The sequence below is a fragment of the Anas platyrhynchos genome, chromosome 2 (genome assembly GCF_047663525.1).
Source record: "Anas platyrhynchos isolate ZD024472 breed Pekin duck chromosome 2, IASCAAS_PekinDuck_T2T, whole genome shotgun sequence".
Taxonomy (NCBI): Eukaryota; Metazoa; Chordata; class Aves; order Anseriformes; family Anatidae; genus Anas; species Anas platyrhynchos.
In genome coordinates this window covers 126667443-126693311 of record NC_092588.1, presented here as the reverse complement: position 1 = coordinate 126693311, position 25869 = coordinate 126667443, and the positions used below count along the sequence as shown (strand labels likewise).

The window sequence follows — 25869 nt, the reverse complement described above, 5'->3', positions numbered from 1 at the left end:
TCATGGAATCCTTCCCCTTTGACAAAAAAATGCCAGGCCATTAAACATAATACTGGAAAGTGCGATGGGGCACACACCCCTTTCCACAATACCCAAGTGCATCTACCTCTTGGTGCAAGATTAGCCAGGAGCATAACTGATCATCAGTTGACCTCTTGTGAACAGGCTTGGCCTGTCCACTTGTTGAGCCTCTGTGCAGCTTCATAAGCAGTCTTTGGCTTAAGATGTGACTATAAAACCTACATTGGATAAATAAAGGATAACTTTGAAGCTAGTTTGGAAATGGTCATCTCTTAAGCTGTAGATTTTTTTTTCTCTTTTATATTTTACAGCACTTTTAGATATTGCACTATATCAGAGACCACTGAAAAAAAAATACATTTGGCTTTTTCAGGAGATGTAATTCCCAAAGATCCATAATTTAATCCCACCTTTATTTCACACCATCTGCCTGATATGGAGTCACTCCAAGTTCTACAACATGCCTGCATGAACAGGAGTTCTGCTGCAGAAATTTTGCAATCTGCTCATTGGCCAGGTAGTTTCAGTAAGGGTAGTAAACCTCATAAATATCTAATAAGTAAATGTTATGCATCATACCAAAAACCGAGTTGTAATTTGTTTGTTAGCTTTCTAATAAACAGTGTAATTATATTTTTGATATGTTCAGACAGTATTAGATCATTACATTGTAAATTGAATAATTAGTCAGCAGCTGTACATACTATGTATTTAAGAATGAAACATATTTCTTGTCTAGTGAGAGAAAACTTCTTTGCAAGCCATGTATCCTTTTCAGGTTGGTTCTTGCTTCTTACCTCTCTTTTCTTTCCAGGTTTCATGGTAGGTATTTGCTTTCATGGGCTGCAAAAAGTTGACAAGAGCTACACAAATAAGACAATATGGCATTTGCCTGCAAGCTGTGAATGAGCCACCTTAGTGCATTTTCCGTCCTGTCATCAATGAACTTTTCTCATACTGCTACTAAAATCCACTAGTGGGGTGGAAGTATGAGAACTTCCACATGTTGGCAAGCAAGGCCATTCTGTAGCATTCAGTGTTCTGGAGGCAATTCTGTTGATCAAGAAAAAGGGGAATCCCCTTCAAAGCCAGCCTGTTGTACTTTCTAGATGGTCACCAAAATCCGCCCCAGGGACTAGCAGGCAGCCAGTCTCCCCAGCTTCCACAGTAACCTGTGAGCAGGGGATGAGATAAGAGACTGATTTTCTCCTGCAAGAAACATCTCCCAGTTCATGCTTACAGAACTGGGGGAGGCTTAGCAGGTCTGCCACTGAGCAGGGGCCCTCTGAGAGCACCTGGAGGAGTAAATCTCCATCTTCTCTCTTACGGGCTTACATGTACAGCAGTATTGGAGTGGTGAGTGTTGAGTGAATAGAGGGTACTTACCTCTTTTTCAGAAGAAATAAATGTTCTGTGAACATCTACACTGGATGAATACTCTCCAGCAGGATAGGAACTGAATGCAAAGTGCATTAGATTAGATTTGCTTAGAAGGGAAACTTATGTGAAGAAATCAGTCTCCCGCTTCACTATGCTATCAGACCTCCTGTTTATTTTCACTTGGTCAAACATCCGTTATGTGTGGCAAGGCCCCACTTGCCACTCCTTTGACTTTGCACCATCTCCTTCCTCACATGTTTTAGCTGGACTTCAATGGACTAATTTATAACGCTGTCACTGAAATTAGTCTGAATGCCTGACAAATTATTGTTGTTCATTAGAAGGCCAGCACTGATGAAGGTCAAATCTGCTCATTTTGATCTCAACCCAAAATATCAGGTTTTGAAGTGGTGCCAAAAGGTTTGGATGGAACCTTATATAATCCTTAAATTGTAAGTCTTGGAGAAAAAGGGACAAGAAGTAACTACTAGGCGTGTCGACGTGAAGTAGAAGAGTTGGGGGTGGGGGGGTGGAGGTAAAATGAGAACTATGATCAGGAAAAGGTTTTATTTCCCTACATTCTTCCCCTGCAGACTTTACTTTCAATGCATTAGCTTACACACTCACAACAAATATGTGATGTAAATTCTTTAATAAATGTCAGTTGTACCAGTTTTAGATAAACTGATGAGGTAAGCAAAAAAAATAAAAATCACACACACACAAAAACAAACAAACAAAAACTTTCCCCTAGCCCCAATAAAAAAAAATCTTACTGCATGCAAACAGGGCTATCCATGGATCCTGGTTTTCCCTCTCAGGTTCTTCATGATACTATCCAGAATTATACATTAGGTAAACATGTATCCTAAGTTTGATTCTGCATCTGGGAGAAGCCCTCTTCTGTTAATTTACTAAATAAAAAAGCTAGAAGGATTTGTGTAGGTATTTGTGCATATGCTGGGACTACATATGCTACCTGGGGATTAATACCCAAAGATTATGAAGGTGTTATGGCAAACAGGCAAACACATTTCTAGTCACTTTTTGAGGGTGGGAAAAAGTCCTTTAGTTCTGTTATTTCCTGAATGTTCACTGTACAGAATATGATACTTCAGGATCAGTCTAGTTGGTGGAATATGTAAGCAGTTGAACATTGTGAGCATCTCAAATATGAGAGTTGTTTTATGAGATAATTGAAAAACTAGAAGAGTTTGAGATAAAAAATTAGAAAGCTAATTATTTTTGTTTTCATATATTCATATATGAAGTGGAAAATAACTTTATGTGATGTCATGAACTGTATTTTTAAAAATACTTTTATTTTTATTACTAAATAAATTTATTTTATTTTTTCTGCTGCCTGTTTATTTACATTCCAGTCTAAGTTGTATCTTTCACCAGAAAATGTTTCCAAAGGTGAAACTGAAGAAACATTGGAACATGTGAAAACAACAAAAAATACCTTAAAAAGCTTTAATCATATGATTCTTCAATCATAGAAACAGATCAAAAAGTTACTTCACCTGTGTCATGGAATTTAAACCATGGGATTTCAGACCTGAGATGTATTTTACAAGATCTGATATGTTTCTCAACTGCTTACTGAAGATTGAGGTATTGATCTATCTTGTTGATAATAAATATTAAAATATTATTTGAGAACTAGAGAAACATGGATTATTCTCAGTTATACGGACAGCATGATTTGGGTTTGTAATTTCCAGAATGAAGAATTACAATGCAGAGGGAGTGTTGAGTAGAATGCAAACATTGTATGCTGTGCAAGGAGCAGGCTGGTATTAACAATATGAAGAAATGATAAACAAATAAATAAATAAATAAATAGGTGTTTCCTGAATCTGGCCCTTCCCGAGATTTTTGAAGTTGCTTGAGTGAAGTGCTATTCTTCATATACTAGGCTAAGACTTCTTCATATGTGTCCATAGCTAGGATTTTTTCCTGAATGCAGCACCTTTATCTGTTTGTGTTTTCTTTTGTCTTGTTTTCAAGAACTGAGATGAAGTCATCCACTTAAAAAACCTTTAAAAAAATAGCTTTAAAAAAAAAAAAAAGTGGTGTTTTAGGTTACAGATTGGATGAGACAAAATACTCTACACCTCTGCTTTTAAGTCTGTGCCAGCAAGCAAAAAAAAAGATGAAAAATCTGTGGCCAGACAGGGAAGGTAGAATGTTGTTTTCTACTCTTGTGGTTAGGGTGGTTGTGTAGAGCAGGAGCAGTCATAGGTTCTTGATACTGCTGCCAGGCATTTTTTGTGCTTTTCTGAGCCTGGAAGCAGTTGTAGCAGGAATCTGGGCTGCCTGCTGATTAGGATGACCTTATGAGGAGTGGGAGATTCACTTTAGGGATCTGAGCTCGAAAAAGCTGCCTTTTAGCTCTGCAATTATTTAGCTAGTGTGCCTCTCCATCCTACCACTCTAAAATATTATCAGAGGGTAAGAAATGTAGTCCCACAGTGTCTGACAATGTCTACCAGAGAAATCCCTGAAAGGGTTTTGGGGTAAATACATGGGCTTTTGACTGTCTATTGGCAGACATACAGGTTGTGGGCTCAGGCTGGATGGTTGTTGAACATGCTTAGGAACAAAACCACACCAGCAATTTTTCAAGAGCAGCTGTCAGAGGCATCACGTACTACATACACCACTACACATAAACCAACTGGTACTGGCAGTTGTGTTTCCTGACATACAGGTGGTAGCCACACTGAGTTTACTATGGTCAACCTAAATCAAGGCTTGAGACGCCTGAGGAAGGCTGAGTGGAACAGAGAGCCCTGCCTTGCAGGAGCAGGTCCCCTAATGAGGAGGAGGCAGCTGGGTTGTAGGTCACAACTGAGTCTAGATGTCTACAGACCACCTGTGACATGCAGACCTGCATCTGCTTGATGAACCTGTGACTGTTTCGCTGCTGAATAGTTGTTGCACATTTCTAAGCACACTAGGAACCAGTTATTTCCATCCCTTTGGGGCACAAAACAATTACTTCATTCAAGTGAAATCGGAGACCATAGAAATTAATTTGGCACATGTTACAAAGGAGGTTAGAGTGGGTTTACTTTTACTCATCTTAGAAAGATTTATGTTTAATTTTCAGAGCAGCATTAAGTGAAGGGCTATGTTAATAAATCATGTTTATACTTGAAAGTATGTTTATTACTGTTTACTCACTTTAGTTCAGACCTTTTAAAACTTAATCTGATAAAATTAAAATAGAATTAAATTTGTATGTACTATAGGACAATTCATTTCCACTTGTGTTTTAATCTTATAAGTAACTCAGCCAGGATAAACCATTGCTGGAATTACCTGTTACTCTATCACTTTTTTTTTTTTTTTTTTTAATATTAAGTATTTAAATGATAGGTTTTAACTTCTCATTCTGCCAGACAAGAAGAGTGAAAGTCAAATGAGGCTAAAACATTTCAAACAGCAGGATTGTTATTTTTTTCTTTTGTGGAAACATACTGTTTATTAATTTTTGTTCATTTGATCTAGCAAACTTTCATCAACATGGGATTTCAAAAGATGGAAAAAATGGACTTTGATGGAATTGTGGGGAAAGTTCTAAGTGAACTTCTGCAGATGAAGATTTTACAGAAAGCTGTGAAGTTTTTACAAAGAGAGCATACAATCCTTGAGATTACAATAATGTTGTCAAATTGCACCCTGCACATGGGCGTTTCAGCCTTCATATACTCATTTATTTTTAAGTATCTGAATTTGGAGGTTGTGGAACTGGGAAATTTGAGTGAAAAAATCTGGATAATGTGGAACAAAATCCCCCACTAACATCAACCAAAGTTAAAATAAATAAATATTTTTGCCATCAGTCAGTTCTGTATTTTTTTTTATTATTTTTTTCCTGAAGGGTTAAGAGATTAACTATATACACCAGAACCATACATAATTTATCACTTGATTAATTATGTCACTTGATTCCACTTGAAAATACAGAAACATTTAAAAGTGTTTGGTATATAATGTTGTCTTACAATTATAGTTAAAACAATTCCTTATAAGAATAATCATCCATTGTACGTATATTTGGTAGAACAGAATATTTATTACTGTTCTTTCCAGAGGTGCTTTTTTGTTGTTTTCAAGATTATGGTGTCAAGTCATAGCTATAAATAAATGTAAACTTGGGAAAGGGTGTTTGTTCTGGAGGATTTAATCTTCTTTTAATATAAATTCAAACAAAGCAGTACCTGATCACATTACTTGGCTTGGCACAGCTGCCTGCTGGCTCGAGCACCCAGCTGTCTTCAGCATGGGCTCTGGTCCAGCACACAGGATGCTTTATGCATCTGCATTAAACAGTGGCCACAGAGAAATGAAGAGCAGCACAGAGCCATCCAGCTTCCAGGTGAGTGCCCCAGCTGCTGGAACATTTCCTCAGACTTGTTCATGCTTCACCTGGCATTTCTGGCAGACAAGCAGCCAGATCTGCAGCACTGTAGAGCAGGGGCCAGGGGGCTGCTGATTAAATCCCCCTGAGGTGGGGGTGCTGCTGAACCAAGGTGTGCCCCCACACAGGTGTATGCCCCAGCCCCGCAATGTGAGCAGTAGAAGAGGGAGGCAGCCCTGACACCAGCTGCAGGTTTCATGGTGTCCCTTCTCTGCTGCTGATCCAAACATGCACTATCACAAGCAGGATTTAATCACCCCAAACAAGCTACTTTAACAACACACTTGTTCAATTCTGTCTGCTGACCGAGCTTCATTTGAATATTATTATTATTCTCTACTGGATGACCAATTATTATTTCTACACTTACACTCTCCCTCCAAAAAAAATGTTTGGGTCAGCTGGTTCTCCTAGCTGTATCCCTGCCATTTCCCTGTGCTCCTGAAACATGTGTGTACCTACAAGCCTTGCTGGGTTTGCAGAGATGCAAACAATTTGGAGATGGACTCAGCCTCTCTGTGAGTGGCTTTATTGGCTTGCGGGAGCTTGGACCTATTCTTTTTGGTAAGTGCAAGGAGCGTGTACTTTGGATAAGGTGTTATTTTTACAGGCAAATATTCTGAAACAGACCCAAAACTTAACACTGTTATTATTCAAATAATAATTATTATTTAGAAAATGTAGAAATTTACTGTTCTATTTGATGTGGTAGGAAACAAAGCTTCCATGTGTATGCATGTTGATTTTTCTTGCAAATATGTGACTTAATCTAGGTAATTACAGAATGGGTGTAAACCAGATTTGAACTAAATCAATGGCACAGGCTTAATTCATGCAGAAGCCTTGCAAAGTTGTTAATGCATTTAGGGTAAAAATCCTTGCAGTACTGTAATATCCAAAGCAAACCTTCCCATGTCCTCATACAGTCAGGATTCACTAAAACGTAACTCGAAGTGTCATCACTCCTTGTAAAATCCCTTATGATTCACACTAAATTCCTGATAATCCTTGCACAAAGGTACAAAGCTTCTCCAGAAAGAGGTGAATGGCAGCAAGGACCTACTGCCTCTTTTCTCTCTTTTTTTTTTTTTTTTTTTTTTTTTTTTTTTTTTTTTTTTTTTTGTACTTCTTTCTTTCTTTTATTTTCTTCTATGGGCACAGGATGCCCTGAAGAGTCCTTGGCTGTGGGAGCTGTGGTTTCATGTCACCCCTTCTCAGGGCTGTATGCAGTTTGTCTGGTTTTTCCTTTATCTCAGGGAAGGATTCCCTGCATACTTGGTATATAAATGGAAATGTTGCTGAGAATGCTTGAGTAACAGCTTTAAACTGCTAGTTAAAGTGTGGCAATTATCATATTTACATAGATTGTAAGTAAGAAGGTTGAGGTTAATATGGTTTTGAGGCAGTGATTCCTTCCTTAGTGACTTGACTGACTTGGTGCAAAAGCAACCTTTGTAGTGCGCTTCTGAGCAATCATTCTGCACAGTGAGCTTGTTGATTTTCCAGGTAAAGTGTAGCCAACAAGAATTAGATTTCAAGCCTGAGCCACTCCTATTCATTCATGTATGCGGGCTGAGTGTTGACAGAAGATGTAAAAGTACAATAATAAGCGTCAATAATTGTGTTGTTTTTACTGTCATTGCTAAAATATTTTTTCAGTCTCTTCAGAAAGTATTTACCTTTAGGTTTTACAGTATTAATCTGGGGCTGCACCAAACAATAGCTGTCAGTGTAAAGTTAATTTTTTTGTCAGAAGTTTCAAGGTTCATGCTGTTCAATGTATGATATTTGAATAGTGTCAAGATATTTCCAAGAATGAGTTTTTTATACTTCTGAATAGGAAATGTGCTGTATGTTTGGTTAATATGTGGGTAGACTTGCATGAAATCCAGAGCACAGCAATGATTTTGTTTGTGATGGGACTGGGGATTTTGACCCTGGGGAGGACCAAAGGAAGTTCAGCCTTTAGGGTACACATATGGACTTCTCAGATCTTAAGTGGAATTCTGAAGTGCATGTTTTAAATGTGTATCACAGCCAGTGACAGAATTAAAACTGAATTTCCTTACTGGCTATGGAGAAGTGTGTGTAGTTCATCCTGCCTTGTTCAGTCCCATCTATTTTGAGTATATATATGTGGTTTTCCTGCAGTGAGGTTTCGTTTATTTTTAAAGCACATTAGTAGAAAGGTAGAAGACTCAAACAAATTGGTTTGATAAGCCCTTTCAAATTTGCTGGTTTGTATTTAAATGTCTTCTTCAGCTACTTGTATTTATCTCCACACCCCAAGTGACTTGCAAAAAAATAAATAAATTAAAAAAAAATTACTACTTTCTCAGAGGTGATCAACATTTAACATGTTTAACAAAAGAACAAGCTTTACAAGCACGTTTCTGTTTGTGCTTTGATGTCCTTTAGAAGAAGGTGATGGAACTCTTCCTTCACAGCTAGCATGAGAATGCATTAATATGCCACAGTTTTTTTTTCCTGCCGTTATTATTTTTCCAGAAGTGCTCATCTGTGGATGTGGTTAATTACTATAAGTATTAAGAAAGTACAGCTGTGCTATAGAAAAGGACTGTTGTTCTGTTGCCTAGAACATGCGACAGATACAGATTCTTAAGGTAATCTAATTAAATGTAACAATGAGTCGGAGTCAAAACATACTGTTTACTTAGTGAGTTGGCAAAGTATTTGAGTAGCTTAAGTTTGATGCTCATAATATCCTAGTTAATGATAACATGCAGAGATAGTTGGAACTTGTTAAAACTTGTTGAGAAGGTCTTTGTTTAACAGAAGAGTTAACAGTAGCAGCATAAAAGTAAGGAGTAGTATTAGCTGGCCTAGATGGCTATTCCTCTTAACAAGCTTCCTGAACAAAATACTGTAATAAGTTGTTTTCCTTGAATATCTATATCACTGGTACACAGGTATAGATCTTGCATTGTAAATTAAAAATAATCTGAAATGTTAAGTAAATGTTTCAGTTATTAACTCAGTTTCTGTAAATAATAATCACTTAGCTAACTGATCATTGCTCATCAGTTACAATAAGGAAGGAAAGAAGGTCAAAGAGCTGTAGGTCCCGTGTCCTGCTCTAAACCCCACGGTAACAGAAGAGCCATGACTCTCTTCATTTTCACCATTTCTGTATGTGGAACTCCCTCATGTCCACTGCCTGTCCTATTTTTTTGCACTCCTCCTATATCCTTTAGAGCTTGGGAAGAGAAAATGTTCTCAGAGGTGTTGTGGTCACTTCGTTTTGAGCAAGAAATAACATAAGGCATCTGTTGGTTTTTTTTTTTTCAAATATAGGCAATAAAATTGTTTTGTAAGGCCTTTCTCAGGTCTTTTTACTGATCTGATACCTCCTGTCTCTCATGAGTGAGCCATCTTGAGAACTGTTGATGTGCAATTACCGGATCAAGGGGTAGGACACCTTTAGCGTGGTTTTATTTTTCACGATTCCTGGGGATTTTTCAACACTTACAGGATTCTGTGTGGTAGACAATTCAGAAACACATGGTGTGCGTTAATAAGCTACGTATAAGCTGCTTTCAGTTATTTTTATCTACTTCATCTGAGGAACAGGAAATTAGCTTGCAAACCATTTAAGTTAATACATTCACTAGTTCACAATTCAAGTTTCAGGTTTTTCAGAGAGAATTAGGTTTCTTGTGATGTTCACAAGAAGGGGTTCACCTATCTTTAAAGAAAATACTGTATGTTGCACAAAAATTGTGTTTTATTTAAGTACTTGTCTCTCCTGGAGATACCTTTGAAGTTTCCAGACTGGGTCAATAAGCTCACATTCTCCCACAAATTAAACATGTTACCTTCACATCACAAAGTATTCCACTGTTTCAGAGAAGAACTCAAATATATATGCCAGCCTAGCCTCTGTATTTTTGTTCCTCCTTTCTTTCGAGTCATAACAGGAAATGGTTAATGAAAAGTACTTTTGCCTCAATATTTTCCTTGGGCTGGCAGGGAGGGATACTGTATCTGTGGTCTCTGGTGGTCATGCTTTAGAGGAATAGCCTTGAATACTAAGTACTTTGGTAGTACATCACAAGTGTACATAAACTTTAAGAATATGACATCACTTGAAGCTGGAAACTACAAGGGCACTATGGTTCCTTTGGAATAAATGTAATTTTTGTGAAGTATCTCATTTGCACAATCCTCAAAGTCTGAAGTATTGTGAGTCCTCAAAGTCTGTTTGCATTTTATGATGTTCAAAATGCAGGTTCTTTCCAGGAGTTTCCAGGAACCATAGCTAAGAAGTAAAAAAATTATTTGACAGTTTGAAGAAACTTTCTGTTCACCAACATTCTGTATTTGTACTTGACTGCACACGGCATGGAGAATCTCATGGCTGTCATTTGCATCCAAGCTCTTCCATCAGCAGTGTGGTATATGGTAAATTGGGTAGCTAAAACATGTTTCTGTAGTGGTATATATTCTTCTAAAGCAGGAAAAATTAAAATCTAAGATGAATAAAGTTGATTAGAAACAGTTTTTCCAGATACAGATCAGGATTGCTCATATGCAGAGCCTGAGTCAATTATATCAAATTATTAAGAACAAAGTAAGCATGTAAGATGTTCAAACAGGCAGTCATTTTGAAAGACACAAGGAGAAATCTTACATATCTATTATCGTCCATGATAAGTCCTTCAACAAAGTATTGTGTCCAGGTGTAATCATTACATTTTAAGAAAGATGATCCTTCAATAGTTATTGAGGATAAAGAAGAAAAGGCTGAGAACAGACAAATCTTCAAAGATATTAAAGATTTCTGCATACAGGAAGGAAATAGGTTGTTCCCTACATCCAGAACAAAATGAGCTTAATTTAAAGTGCAGAAAGTTCAAGTGTAATAAATGAGAAAACTGCTTTATGGGAAGAATAATGAATCACTAGATTGCTAGAAGAACTGACATGCTCTTCATTTCTGAAAACCTTTCAGGGAGGGTTAAAACAACTTCTTTTGGAAATGGAACGGGTATAGCAGACATTGTCTTGGAGCAGGAATACAGACTTTATTACTCATGTCTTTTAGACATGCACATCTATGACATTGTATGCATAACAGTCAACTCAACTATACTATACTCAACTATACATCAACTTTATAACATAGTATAGAAACAAGAAAGCTTACTGAATGAAGGCATACATTAACACAACCATAAATTAGAATGCTTTTTTAATTGTGAGAAGGCTTGTTTGTTTCCTTATTCAGTGAAATTTAATGCTCTAGGAAGAGTTACATTGATGACATTGTGATTGATGGCTTATATAACACTCTAATGCAGTCTTCAGACTTCTTTTTGGAGAACACAGAAGAAAGTTTGAAGCCAGCTCCAGTTTTTCAAGCACAAATGATCCTTAATGCCACAGAGATTCAATTTAAATCTTCTCTAGATAAAAAGGCTGGTGATGGCTTTTATGACCTTCAATGAACTCTTGGTTGATATTTTCTTAATGTCTGCCCAAATGAAAAGGATAGCAGACCACCTGAAAATAGAATATTATCAGGTTCATTTTCTTCTCTTATACTTGAATCCAATTAATTGTAAGTGGCAAGAAGTTTATTTTTAGTTACACTCTCACTTAATAGCATGTCATGAAGTCCCGAGCCTCATCTGTTTTCTCAGTTGCACAGTTTACAGAAGTGTAGTCCCGATAATTTCCAAAGGATTACTCATGCATTCACCCACTTCTGCAACTGTGAGCAGCAGAATGAAGTTGTCCTTTTTATGTAAGGCTGATTTAAATTTGCTGAATGTTTCTCTCTCTGTATCTGTGCTGTGAGTTTCTATCTTGGGTGTCATACTGAATTCTGTAGCCTGCACATAATGGAAACTTAATATTTTAGGAAGATAAGAAAGGGAATATCCACTAGACTGATGACCAGAATCGTGTATTTTAAGAAAGAATGTATTTTATTCATTTAGCTTTGAATAACTTGCAAAAGATATGTGGAATCTTGGAATGCCTTGAGTTGGCAGGGACCTTAAAGACCATCTGCTTCCAACCCCCCTGCTGTGGTTGCCCAAAGGCCCATCCAACCTGGCCCTGAACGCTTCCAGAGACGGGGCATCCACAGCTTTTCTGGGCAGCTTGTTCCAGTGCCACACCACTCTCTGAATAAAGAATTGTTATTAATGCAGGAATCTGCAAAATTTTGTTTCTTTTACTTGTAGTTTGGAATAAGTGCTTCAGTGTTGAAAAGAAATAAAGAAATATAGTTGCTCAAGAAAGTGTGGGATATGAATGGTTATATTAATGGTGTTTTTTTTTTGTTTTGTTTTGAAAGGAATTAAAAAGAAAACGAAAGGTTAAAATATATTCTGAATGTTATGTTCTTAATTTGATCCCAGAAGTGCTTATAGATTTGATTTAAAAAATAATAATAATATTGAATAATTTCATATTCCTTTTGTTTTTGAAATTATAGCTGCTATATTCTAGGATAACCAGATTAAAAATATTTCTGTTCTCAGGTTAACAAAATTCAAGATAATCCCAAAGTAAAACAATTTTTGTAGTTTTACTTTAAGCTTACTTAATACCAATAGTTTGCTGAAATAGTTAAAATCAGTGAGTAAAACTTCAGAAGTTCCACTTCAGAAATGAGAAAAATATAGAAGGCTACAAGCAAAGCCAATTCACCAATGGTTGTATCTGATTCTGAATCCAGAAAAAGGGTGTTTGGGAAATCAGCCTTTTGAAGTTCTTTTACATCAAGATGTTGGTTTTCATAGGCAAGGTTAGAAATGTATACAACTTTTTTTGTTTGTTTGTTTGTTTTGTGTGTGTAGCATTTGTATTGCCATGAAGAGAATGGGGCAGTTTCCCTCACATCTCCCAGCTACCTCATATGGGCATGTTTAATTAAGTATTCATACGTGTACCTTTGTGGCACTATCAGAAACTGAAGTATTAAATAGTTTAAATGCTTGTCTTTTGGATTGGATTTTGAGAAAATTGATTATTTTGTGTGCTTTCTAGGTAGTGGTGGTATAGAGTTGGAAACAAGTAATAAGGTCCAGAAGGTATTCCTGCATGCTAGGCCTTCCCCCTGCATCCATCTATCTGTTATAGCAGATATATATAGCAGAAGCTTGTTTGTACCAAATGTTGTTGACACTTTTATCTGTACTTTCTGTTTCAGAGCATCACTGATGATTGGACTAAAACCCAGTGGAGACAGATTAATGGGGAACAGATGGATGTAGAGCTCAGAAGGTTTGCCAAGGCAGGTTCCATAGCTGTCTGCTTGTACAATTTATCTGTCTTGGTGCCACCCCTTCCTCACTCTTCCCACCCACTTTGATGTTTCAGTGGATTTGTTGCTCATGTCCAAACTGAATGTTCTGGAACATGTTTTGGTTTGGTGCTTCCCTTTAAAACTTTATTCTTCTGGCTGAGTTTCCAATCCATGCGGAGGAGCATGGTAAATCCACGTTGTCACTTTTCTGAATAGTGGCGGTGTGTGAACAAATAATGAAAGAATAAGAAATGACCAGATGAAAGTCGTCATTTTTAGAGACAAATGGAATTTGCAGAGGTTTATCTGCTCTACTCCTAACATATCTCCAGAGTAGTTGGGTTAGCTTCATAGATTTGGCAAAGACGCTCATTTTTTTTTCTGAGGGAAGGCACTTTGAAGTATTTGCAATGTGTTGTTGGTAGTAGTCCTACGGAAGAGAGTTCCAATGGGACAGGCTAAGAACAAAATAAAAATAAGAACAGAAGCACCCCAGATGATTTGGAGGACACTAAAGGAGTAGCTGTGATCCGCAGACAATATAAAACTTGAGTACTGAATTAAGAAAGTCTTGAACCTAATGGGTATATTTCTTCTTATTCATGTATGTATTTCATTCAGAAATACATAGGTTTCATTACATGATAACAGGAGTCATATGCTGTGGTAGGGGTAGTATAAGCAAGAACAAGACTGAGATGGCTGTGTTGACCTTCTGCCTTCACATCATTCACTATGGCATATATGTCAGATCATGGAATAGGGAAGATGCTGATCACTGCCACTGCTGGTCATAGGCTGATCACTTGTGTCCTGTTCATCACATTCAGGTGTACACAGAACTCTCCCTTATAGCCAGAACTGCAATTCACAGAGGGCTATTAAAGTTGTTATACTTTTATCTGCAGTGATATAATAAGAATATCACTTAAGTTGTTGGAACTGTGATGGACTAAATGGCTCTGATCCGACTGGAATTATAAAATCATTGTGTTAATAGTTATTTATTATTTAAAGTATCATATTGGAAAGTAAATTTTCAGAGCTTTTACTTTATCTACTGACTCCAATACAATCTTCCATAGACTTATGCTGTCCCAAACATCTGCATTTGAAACAGGAAAATAGAGCTTTCTGACAAATCTCATCATTTTTATCTTATCTATCAGCAAGGTAGTTTTCCTACTAATCAACAGTAGAAACAAAAATCTCTTTACCTTGAGGGTGGCCAAACAGAGGAACAGGCTCCCTAGAAAGGTGGTTGATGCCCCAGGCCTGTCAGTGTTCAAGAGGCATTTGGACAATGCCTTCAATAATGTGGTTTAATTTCTGGTTAGTTGTGAAGTGGTTATGCAGTTATACTATGTGATCTTTCAACTTCTCTATTCTAAGGTGGTTGTTAATAATAAGTAATTATTGTAGCTATTTTTATCCTACTCCATAGGAAATAAATTCTTTGGATAATAAGGTTTGTGTCTGGGATGCATGTAGAGGCTTGGAGTTAAAGGTGAACAATCTGATATCATCCTTAACGGGAATATTGGAGCAGCAAAATTCTGCAGTCAGAGAGACATGATACCAGGTCAAGAAGGTGATGAGAGTAAGTATTCAGTTAAAGACACCCCAGTAATGGTCTTTCATAGTCTACATATCAATGCAAAAGTACACTCAGGCATGTGGTAGTGCTGCTGCTGCCAACCATTCGATGTGGAAGTGGAGCAGTGATTCAGCATTCAGACAGAGCCATCTCAAGATTGAGAAGAGAATCTGTTGTCTCTGCTCAGACAAAATGACCCGACTCCCTGGGGGCACTCCCTGGAGGCATACCTGGCTTGCTAGATTAGAGGTTTGTTCAATAGGTGTTTCTCTCCCTGATGAGTTTAAGAGCAGCACTAAGCATAAAGGGTTCTCTGTTTTGTCTGAGACAGGAAATACTTACAAGTAATAATTCATATTAAATATTTAGAAGAAAAGTAAACAATGTGGCTAGAAACTTTCCTGGATAGCAAAGAGAAGGCTTCTTGATAATGACTGGAGGAAATGAGGGGCAGAGTAAAAATGAAAAGTAAGGAAATAAATAAGCCACCTGAAACATCAGCCTACTATTAAATTCTTTAGGAATTAGTTTTTAGGGAGACTATTGACAGAGGTTATAACTAATGTTGTTTTTTCCAGATTTTTGCAGAAATCAGCCAAATGTAGGCTGTCTTGGAATTTTCTTATGGAGAAAATCACAGGAACAGAGCTCCTTTAATAAAGTCAATTGAACATCTGCTTGAAATTCTAGATAAAAAACAAGTAAGAGCTTAATAGAAATACTATTAATATATCATTAGTTGTTCCTTTCATATGCTTGGTTAGATAAAAACTTTTTCCATGAATCTTTGTTAGTGAGTTACAGTTTCTCCAGATGTTAGTCCTGTGAAATTATATGCATGCTAAGTAACTGTACATATTCTAAGAAAATTCCTTTCTTGATGTAGGAGTTAATGAAATTACAGCTCTCTAAACTTATGTTTTCTTAGATTTTTTTATCATTCGATAATATGCTGTCCATGTGCAGCATTTAAATATCTGTTCTGTTACGATATACAGTAATAACAAGATAATTTATTGAACTCACTTTAGCCCTATTTCCTCTGATATATTATTTTGATTAGTGCATTTCTTCTTTTTTTTTTTTTTTGTCTTTCTAGGTTCAGCTACAAACAATACTGAAAAGTAAATACGTGGTGTATTTCATTGAACAAATGAAAGGTTGACAAAATAAATTAAATGTGGCAGATTCTGTCATTTCCATTTGGATGGAAGTTCAATGCACGTGGGCTCATCTAGAAAGTATTTTCATTTTCTCTGATGATATCAGAAGCCATTTGCCTGAAGATGTACACAGACTTGATGAAATCAATACGGGCTTCAGAGTAAGTAGAGTAAGTGTGTTATGTTCATTTATGTCTTGTATTTGAGTTATATAGAGTAATTAAGTAGATATTTTTAAACAATACCATGTTGAAAGTTTAGTTTGAAAATTTCTTTGATAGGTTTGTTTCTAACCCATTGAGTTAATGTTATTGCAGAAAGTATACTTAGGTGTAGTCTGCATTCTTTATTATTAAAATTAAATTATTTATTTGCCTTGTTTTCCTTTCACATGGACTGGCATGCAAACTGGCACATTATCACAAACCTCAGTAGTGGAAGAAGTTCTGTGGATCATTCCTTCACATGACTTTAATATCTTCTTTGATATTTGAAAAACTAACTCTTTGTTAGTTTTTTAATCTCCTGGAGTTGCACAGAGATATGATATTTCTCAGTTAAGGAAATCCTTGCTGTGAAACACTAATTTATGACAGTGATAGCTGAAATATAAGGTTATGATATATTGTTTATTAAGGACCAAAAATTATAGTAGGTCAGCCTAAGCATTTTCACTTATACAGAATATCAGGTCTTAATTGTTTTTTCTGGCCAAACAAAAAAAAAGCCACTGAAGCCTTGAAGAGTAAAGAGAGTAACTTGCATTATGAATATACCTATAATTCAATCTACATATGTCAGGGAAAATTCTGAGGGCTCACTTTTCACTACATGTGTTTCTGAAAAGCTAAGTTATGATAGTGATCATTTCATAGGTTCTACGTTTAAAACATCAAATACATTTCTAATTGTTTAAATCTGCAGCGTAAGCAATATGGGCTGCAACACATCTAACTATACACCTACAAAAAAACCCCTACATTCACACCTTTGCATTAGTTGAAAACCTTGTTAAGAATGATGATTAATGATAATTAACAGGCATGATTTTCTTCATGATGCATATTTAAGAAGGCATGGGTCTTTCACACATAAGCAGAATTGTCATACAAGTTAATGCTTTTGGTGTAATCTGTCATGTTGTTAGAAGAGATCTAATACTATAATCAAAGCAGTGTTTGTTTTTCTTCAATGGCTGTTCAAAGAAGAACTAAGTTGCCTGAGTTCCTTTTTTGTTTTCTTCAGGTTCATTGTAAACATTGTGAAAATAAATGGTTGTGGATTTTCTTCTTTTGTCATTTAAAAAATAGAATTTTAAGCTGGTGAGGTGTCTTCTTCCACTTCCTTTCCCCTGTGCTTTCTTTGTCCCTTTATACCAAATGGTATGAAATGGCAAAATGTGAGGGGAATTCCACCCGCTGTAACTAATTTCCTCACAATTCTGTATGGGAATGACACAACAGAAACAAAAACATGATAGAAGTTACCACCAAGCCATCGATACATGAAAAATTGAAGATTTGCAACACAGGTAAAATTTCCAGTATGACCGTGAGTTGGAAATACAGTTCTGGAATAGTTGGGAAATGATGAATGTTGAGTCATGCTTGCTTTTTGTACAGTTTTGAAATTATATGATAATATTTTTGTTGTTCATTGCTATTTGAGATACTGGACTTGTATAGATTTGTATGATTAATTACATTTGAGGTATTATTTTGTTATTTATGAATCACATGATGTAAAACTTTTTCAAATGTCTTCAAAATATTTTTTTTTGTCAAATTTGTTTTCTCCCACACACAAACTTGTAGCTGGGGGTCTTTATTTCTCACTTTCAGCAGATTTGTCATGCATGTGGTGTTTGTCTTATTTCCCCTGCAGATAGGCATGTAATTGAGCATTTTGAAGCTTAATACTTCTAGTGCTAATACCAGCATTTATTTTTGTGTTTGTTATTCTTCATACATGAAAATGTATTTTTGGAGTCACTTCACTCTCTCATTACAGTGGTTCATTGGGTTTTGCTTTTTCAAAAATTTCTTTTATCTATAAATATCTGCCCTGTCAAAAAGAAATCTTCCTGACCCTTGTTTCCTAAGTCTGGACTCTTTGGAAGAGTTGAAGAGGAGTTTCCATGTAGTCAAATGTACTTTCTCAGATACTTCTCTGGTAGCGTTCCGTTCTTATAGACTTCTTGGTCTGAAGGAGTGAAAAGAGCTGTTTTGAAAATATGTAAAGTTTGCCACTTTCCAGCTGTTTCTTACATCTGGATCCATTGTTGGTACTTAAAATTAAAAGTAGACTGCATTGTTCTGTTTCACTGTTTCATCTGATTTCCTCCTTAACTGGAAGAGAGTTCTTGGTTTTAGGGAGCTTGAAGGTAATACCATTAAAATTTCTGTTTTCTTTCAGACTTCCTCTTTGGGAAAAATCCCTGGGTGGATATTTAGAAACCAAGCACATAATGTTTCCTCACTTATATTTTGTTTCTTCAACAGACTTGCTAGCTATTCTTCCAATAGGAACACAGCCAGAACAGGTAAACTTCTTTGCATATATTTGTACTTCATGTTGTCGATAGAAGGATATATTTCCAGGTAATGATGTGAGAAGATAGTATCATAGTATCACACTTTTATTTTTGAATGTTAATTTGAGTGTTAATTTACTTATACAAAATATTCATGTTTCTGAAGTAAGGCAGTAACTATTTCCTGACAGCTAGGAGAGGTACAAGGTCTTCATCAAGGAGAGATTAAACCATCATTCTGAGATATTAGAAATCTTGTGCTGTCTCTTACTGGAAATTTAGCTGTGTATGATTTGAATGTGTATAGATCATAACTTTGCAGGAATTAGAAGTGGAAAAGGCCAATAAGATCATCAAATCAATTCTGCTTCTGGTGCCGACTGATCAAATTTCAGAAATGTTATGCATAGTGGTGATAAGTAAGACTGAGAGATCCATGGTCTTTGTTACGTTGTTAATGACTTTACTGTTGACCATTAATGTAAGCAATGTTTTTGTAGCTATCCTTGTTTTCTCCCCTTCAACAATAATCTATTAGATTTTGTGACGCTTTGAGACAAATTTGTATTAAAGCACAAGTATATTTCATTTCAGGACTTCTATACTCCACATGCCAGATATATCTACATGTCAGATAATATTCCTGGCCTCAGTGATGATCTAGCTATGGCCATTAATTCTCTGAGTACTAAAGCTATTGGTGTGTCTCAGGCAAAGTTGGGTTTTTTTTGTTTGTTTGTTTTGTTTTGTTTTTTTTTTACGAGGGATCAGACATGTAACAGAACTGATATTTTCCCAGAGGATGAATTATTTGACAGGCCTAAATGTTGAGCCTTTTCAGACATGATCGTAGATTCTCCCGTCTGCTTTACATTACTAAATCTTACTGACTTGTTTCATCCATTAATTGTTCTATGTTATATACAAGAAGAGCAACCAGACAGTCTTCTGTTCTACTTGTCAGGAATAGACCATGCCAGTGTGTAGACAGTGATCTTCAAAATCTACGGTCTTTGGAGAGGTGTGTTGTTACACAAGGCATTTATACCTAAATCAACATTTTTTTTGGTGAAATAATCACTAACAATAATTAATAACAATTTCAAGACATCTTGGTTTCATATTGAGCTTAGACCTTCAGTCTCTTTGACAACTGACAATAGTGTCATTAGCTCTATTCACTACTTGCTCTGTGACTGTTTCCACCCAGCTTTTCCCATAAAAAACCTCCTGTGTAGTAATCATGTAAGTCAGTGTTGCTGTGTCAGGCTGTACCACCAGAGAAATCAGAAATACTCTTCTTATTTGTTTCATCAGCATAAGTGTTCTAATGCTATCAAAATACCATTTAAAAAAAAAAAAAAAAATCTATTGTTTTTAAAACTTACAATTGAAACGCTGTTAATCACCCCATCATTTGGTGCATTTTACTTGCTACAATCAATTGAATGTGAAGAAACATTTTCAAGAGGATAGAGAGGAATCAACAAACACTGCCCTTAGAATGTACAGCAGAGAAAAGGGGCACGTTCCTTTCCACGAGGAGTGTGATTGCAGTGGTCAGGTATATTGAGTTATATGAAATTTCCTTCATGGATTTTCCCTTCTTTGGGATGTAAATTAAATGGACACTTAGACTGGCATAAAATGTCACTTTTTAAAATGGAAACATAAAAAAAAAAAAAAAAAAAAAAAAAACATTAAAAAAATTACAAATATCTTTTCCAAATTTCAAAATATTATCACTACTACATTGCTCAGAGCTGCCTAATAAACTAATAACTTAATAATCTAGTTGCCTTTTGTGTGGAAGCTTATAAAGAAGTGTAGAGAGTTAAGTGTTTAGGAGCAATCAAAAAGAAAAATTGTGCTGAAAGCCACAGAACATTGAACTCATACTAATAATTTATACTAATGAACCCTATGGTTAAACGTTACTTTCCTCATACTTCTGTCTTCTGCATTTCCACAACAATTTCATTCTCCTTCTCTCTAATCCTTTAAGGCACACCTCTCCAGACCTCAAGCTCTCTCCCATGTCCCCTATCAGCTGAACATGGGTTTAGCTGTTTTTGAGCCTCATGTTTGCTAATTGGCCAGCCAGTACGCGTACTAACTGGGTAGTGGTAGGTCAGAAAGAACAGATCAGCAGCTTCTGAGACAATAACTTATTGTTCTCACAACAGTGCTGAATGGATAAGCATTCACATTGCATAAAATCAATGTTGCATGTAGTTCTAATGATTGATTGTCTCAGCAGGGAAGCCAGAGATTGAATGGGCAAATATATGCAGTTTGCCTCTTAGAGATAGTTTCTCCAAGACACAGCTACATTTGAGTGCCTGGAGACATAGGAAAGACTGTATTGTCTGTGTTTACTCTGTCTCTGCAGAACAGAAAAACTCTAATCTCTAAGACAGTAGATCTGTGTGCTTCAATCAAATGGATATGTAAAGCAAAACAATGTCTGGTATCCCAGTAATTGGGAAAGGCTCCTCAGAATTAAATCCTACTGAAGAAACAGTGTGGAAAGAGAAAATGGGGAAGAAAAAAAAAAAAAAAAGAAGAAAAGCAAACAAATAGAAAAATCCTCGCTTCAAGTTTGTAAAGAATGTTGATATGAAGAACATCTTTTGTAAGGATTAAAGAGATGAGCTTCTTATTTTGTTAATATAAAACATAGCATTTATGCTATGTGCTTAGATTTATGCCTTTTTTTTTTTTTTCCTTCAAAAAGTCTTGGTTGCTACACCTTGATGAAACTCTATGCAAAATAGTGTGTCTCTATGTCAGGAAGGTGATACTGGCCTATGAAGAAAACCAGAGAGAACTTCTTGACTACTCAGTCTAGGTTGCACATACTTGTCAAAAATCTGAAGGGTTTCAGATGTAGAAATGGCATTTGCTAGGCTGGAAGAGAAACCTAGGGAATGAGTTCTGAAGGATTACCACAAGAAATAGGTATTCATAGGTGTCTTTTTGCATAATTCAGGGAAAATTAGCACAGTGTGAAAATGGTGTCATAAAAGAATATTTAATATTTTTAGTCTTATAGTAAATTAACTGCTCTTAGCATCTACGGGGAGGGGAAGAAAAAGAAAGAAAGAAAAAGAAAATAAATAGTCCTTTTGCTTCAGTTTCTGTTATCTCATGGGCATTTTGAGTACATCTTGATTACTGGGTTTTCCATGGGACGATTCTAAACTGAGATGAAAGGTACAAAGACTACCAGAGTTCAACCATGTTAGTGTAGCAAGAACAAAGTATGAAAGCAGTATAGATATAAATATTAAACCCATGTATTTGTTTAAGGAAGCAGAAATTGTTTTTCTGAGTCAAACCAAACAGTTTACTTCTAATTTTATTTATTTTAGTTCCTCTTCAGAAGAGTAGCTTCTGCTGTTTGAATTTTGTTTCACCTTTGCTTACCTCCACTTCCTTTGAATACTTAAGTAGCCTGGTTTTCTTTTCCAATTTAGAAAATCTGCCACCTTGGAAATACAAATAAGAAACACACCTGTAAGGAGAGGAAAATCTGACAGAGATACCTAAAATTATCCCTATAATAGAGGAGATGGACAAAGATTCATCTTTTGTTCACTGTCATAATATAAATGCAAATAGGCATTACCTGAAATAATTAGGCAGCAGAGTTTAAAAAAAAAAAAAAAAAAGAAAGAAAAAGAAACACTTTCACACTGTGTGCAGTTTGAAATACAGAACAGTTGGCTACAGAATGACAGAAGTATAAAAAGAGGTCAAATAAATGGTTAGTCCTATTTCACTTCAGTTCATGGCAATTAAATATGATGATAAAATTGGTAGAGTGGTTTGTGGTGTGTGTTTGTTTGTTTGTTTCCACTTGTTTGAGTTTGGTTAGTTTTTGTTTGTTTTTTGTACGTGTTTGTTTTGTTTTTGTTGTTTTGTTTTAGTAAATCCTGTCTGATGTGTCAGTGGTATATTATGGTTTATATTCCCAGAATATCCATCTCCTGGGCTTGCTTTATGTTTTTTGTTTGTTTGTTTTGTTTGTTTGTTTGTTTTATTGTTTTTTTGTTTGTTTGTTTTTAAAATAATTTCTGCTAGGTTCTATGAAAGACAAAGGGTGATCCACAATGAACCTTTGTGTGATGAGCAAGGCTACGTTTCTGTGGTTGCCGCTGGTTCTGTGACTTCAAGCATTATCTCTGTCACATTGTCTCTGCTTTCTGAGTGGACATAGTATGTGCTAGGGACTTTAGGACTTGTTCTACTTTAAAAAGGGTGGGCTAGGAACCCTGGACCTTCATGCAGATGACATCTTCCTGCCATAAAGAAGTGGAGCTCTGATGTGTTTAAAACAAACAAACAAACAAAAAACCCTTTTGGGATACTAGGCAATTTCATTCCAAGTGTTGCTACTCATACATCCTTTATAGTTGCATTGGTACTTCCATCATGATGTGATACAGAAAAATAAGAAGTCCGGTGAAATTATCTGCTGGTTTTATTTTTGTAAGCATTTTCAAAATATTTTAGGATTTAGACTAGGATTCTTAAGAAATTTATTTTCTGTAACTTGGTCCTGACAGGAGCCTGGGGATGCTTTGAATTCAATTGCATCTCAGCAGAACTTTTGGTGGTGGTGGCAGTACATGCAAAGATGATTCAGAATGCAATTAGGGACAAGAAAACAAGTATTTTTTCATTATTTTTTTTCTTTTGTCCTTTACAGACCATGAATACTGAATCAGTAAAATATTGCAAATTTCATCTGAAGTCTTCTGTAAATTCACTGAGGGAGTAGAGAATAACATCACCCGTGTAATATACTATGTCAACATAACTTCCTCTTCAAGATGTAGTAATAAATGTGAGTAACCTCCTGGCTCTACAGGAATGCAATTAAAGCTTTGCTCTTGAAATCTGGGTCTTGTTCAAGTCCCACCATGTGAAATCATTGCACAGTATGGGCCAGAATTTTGGTGGGGCTCATTTTTTCAAGAAGTCTCAGGGTTTCCCAGTGTTTTTGAGACAGGCCTTTTGTTTCTACTGTACCACATCATTCTCCTTCCTTTGCTTCCTTTCTTCAGTGTTGTCTCCTGGCCTTTTCAAGACCACCTCATCCCTGCCTCAGTCCTGTTTTACTGGTGGGGTTTATGGACTTGTGCTCTACACTCGCTTTCATCTTCAGTTCTGGCAGTTGCCTTGGCTGTACTGAGTGAGTATACCTCTGTCTTTTACCATGTGAAGAAATGACCTCATTATATTTTCCTCAGAGAAGCAGCCATCAGAATTTCTCTTTTTTACTCTTGTTCTTTGCATTTATAATGCATGTTTTAAAATTTAGTTCCTTCTGTTTCAGCTGTAGGCACTCTTTGTTGCCCTAACTGTACAAACTTTTCTATCCTAGTTATATGCTGGACAGTAGAAAGGTTACTAAAAGCCAGTGCCCACCAAAGAATTGCCACTATGCCTGCTCTGCTAGCATAAACTTTCCTAGGCGTTTGCTTTTGGCTCTTGTGAGACATGATCTAGGGAAAGATAAACCTTTGTCATCTGATGACTAGTTTTGTATTATGCACTTGTTTACATCTAATTAAACAGTAAATATAATATATACATATATATATATATGTAAAGATAACAAAGATTTTCCTTGGGCAAAACATTACACTGAAGTCATCAGTTACAACATTTATCACTGTGAACCCAGGATATGCATATACCTGTGAGCACTAAAATGTACATACACACACAAGAATATTTGCTGTCTAGTGATAGGAATAGATTCCATAGATGGGAATCCTTACAGCTGGTTTAACCTAGTAAATTAACTACTCGTGTAAGTGCCTAGCTATCACTTTCTGCCATGAGCATAGGTATGCCTACACAGAGGTTTTGTGACTACCAGTTCCAATTTAAGCCATATGCTTTGCTAGTAAGCTACTGAATGTGTGATTGGTGAGAAGCTGTGAAAAGCATGGTACACAGTAAAAAGTTTCATATGGTTTTGGATGCTGCAGGACAGCCTGTTATCTCTTTCTTAAAGTACATATTTATGCCTTATATCTTAACGCCAGTCTCTCAAGGAAGAAGTTTAATTTTTAAAAGATCTAACCATGTTTTGCAAGTTGCACTCAGTGAGTTAATATCAAAATGGTGTTCTTTGGCTGAATTAATGATGCCAATTTATTCCAACAAAGTGTTGGAGCTGTGTTTTAAACTATGTGATGATGGTCTTCGATTTAACAGTGCAGAGCTTGCTTAAAAAAAAGTTGTAAGTTGCTTTGTTACTTGAAATCTATGCTCTTGCCTTGATGCTTTTCACTGATTTAACCAAGACTTGAGAACAATTTGATTCACTGAATTCATTTCTCAATATATTGAAGTTCAGTAGGGCAAGCTGCAAGGCATTGTCAGGCTGTCTGGAGAGGCACAAGCATAGAGTTGATATCTGGGATTGCTTTTCTGAGCAGTAAACCCCCATGATTTTTATAAGATAGAAACCTAGAGCAGAACTGGGCCTCACATTGGTGCTTCTGTGAGCAAGTTGAAATGGAGTCTACCTGCTTATCTATTAAAATAGACCAGCATTTTGGTATTTGTATTATTTTTTCTTTACCTATGACACCATACTCCTTCGTGCTTTCACAGCAGAAAGACACAGAAGTCTGCTAAAGTTGGAAAGCTGTTTGCTCAGGCACATCTCCTCTCACCAACCAAACATCCTGCTTCAGATGGCAGGGCTGGGTGGCAGCAGCAATTAGCTTTTTTGTTCTTTGGGCCTAAATTTATAACAAGCAGGAAGCAACATCTGGTTATAAGGAGATGGTTAGGATTTGATGTTTAGGAGATGGTTAGGATTCATCTGCCTCTGCAAAGACTGTTGCTAGAGAGGTTTCCATCAGCCCTCTTTAATCTCACGCAATGTGGGGCAAAGCCTAGCAAAAGGATTGCTTTTTCTTCAAATGCTCTGTACTCGTTTTCTGAGGTGAAATCTTCCTAATCCAGACAATCTTAATGTCATGAACCTTGGGGGATCTTTCCCCAGCTGTAACAGGCTGCGAGACACAGCAACATGCAGCAGTAGCTGGGCTCTGAAGGATGCAGCAGGCATGCAGCATTGCTACAACATTCTGAGAAAGGCCAGTTGTAAACTGGTCTAAGACCCTAAAGCTGAGCCTTAGCAAACATTGGTGGGACAATATATTTCCCCACAAGTGCTTTTAGTGAATTATACTATTAGAAGAGTTGTTGTATTTGTTTTCCAGAAGTTTGAACTAATGGTTAAATTAAGGGAAAAAATAATAATAATAATTTAAAAAATAATAATAAAAAAGGAAGAAACAAACAAACACTATAACCTCCAAAGGCAAACACAACCTTGTACAAGAGCATTAAACAACCCCAAAAATCCAAGTCCTTAAAAAAAATAAATAAATAATAATAATAATAATAATAAATGGCCATTTCAGCAATGGC

The 25869-nt window shown here is 36.3% G+C and overlaps 1 protein-coding gene across 1 annotated transcript in view; it reads left to right on the top strand.

Moving 5' to 3' along the window:
* The first annotated feature begins 5912 nt into the window (after positions 1–5912).
* DNAH11 (dynein axonemal heavy chain 11) overlaps positions 5913–25869 on the top strand; it is a 111694-nt gene continuing 91737 nt past the window's right edge. Inside the window, 8 exon segments of the mRNA XM_072033967.1 lie at positions 5913–6397; positions 13017–13100; positions 14557–14712; positions 15288–15410; positions 15809–16033; positions 18288–18414; positions 23120–23257; positions 23478–23605. Coding sequence (XP_071890068.1) covers positions 23544–23605 — 62 coding nt within the window. The 5' untranslated portion in view covers positions 5913–6397; positions 13017–13100; positions 14557–14712; ... (3 more) ...; positions 23120–23257; positions 23478–23543.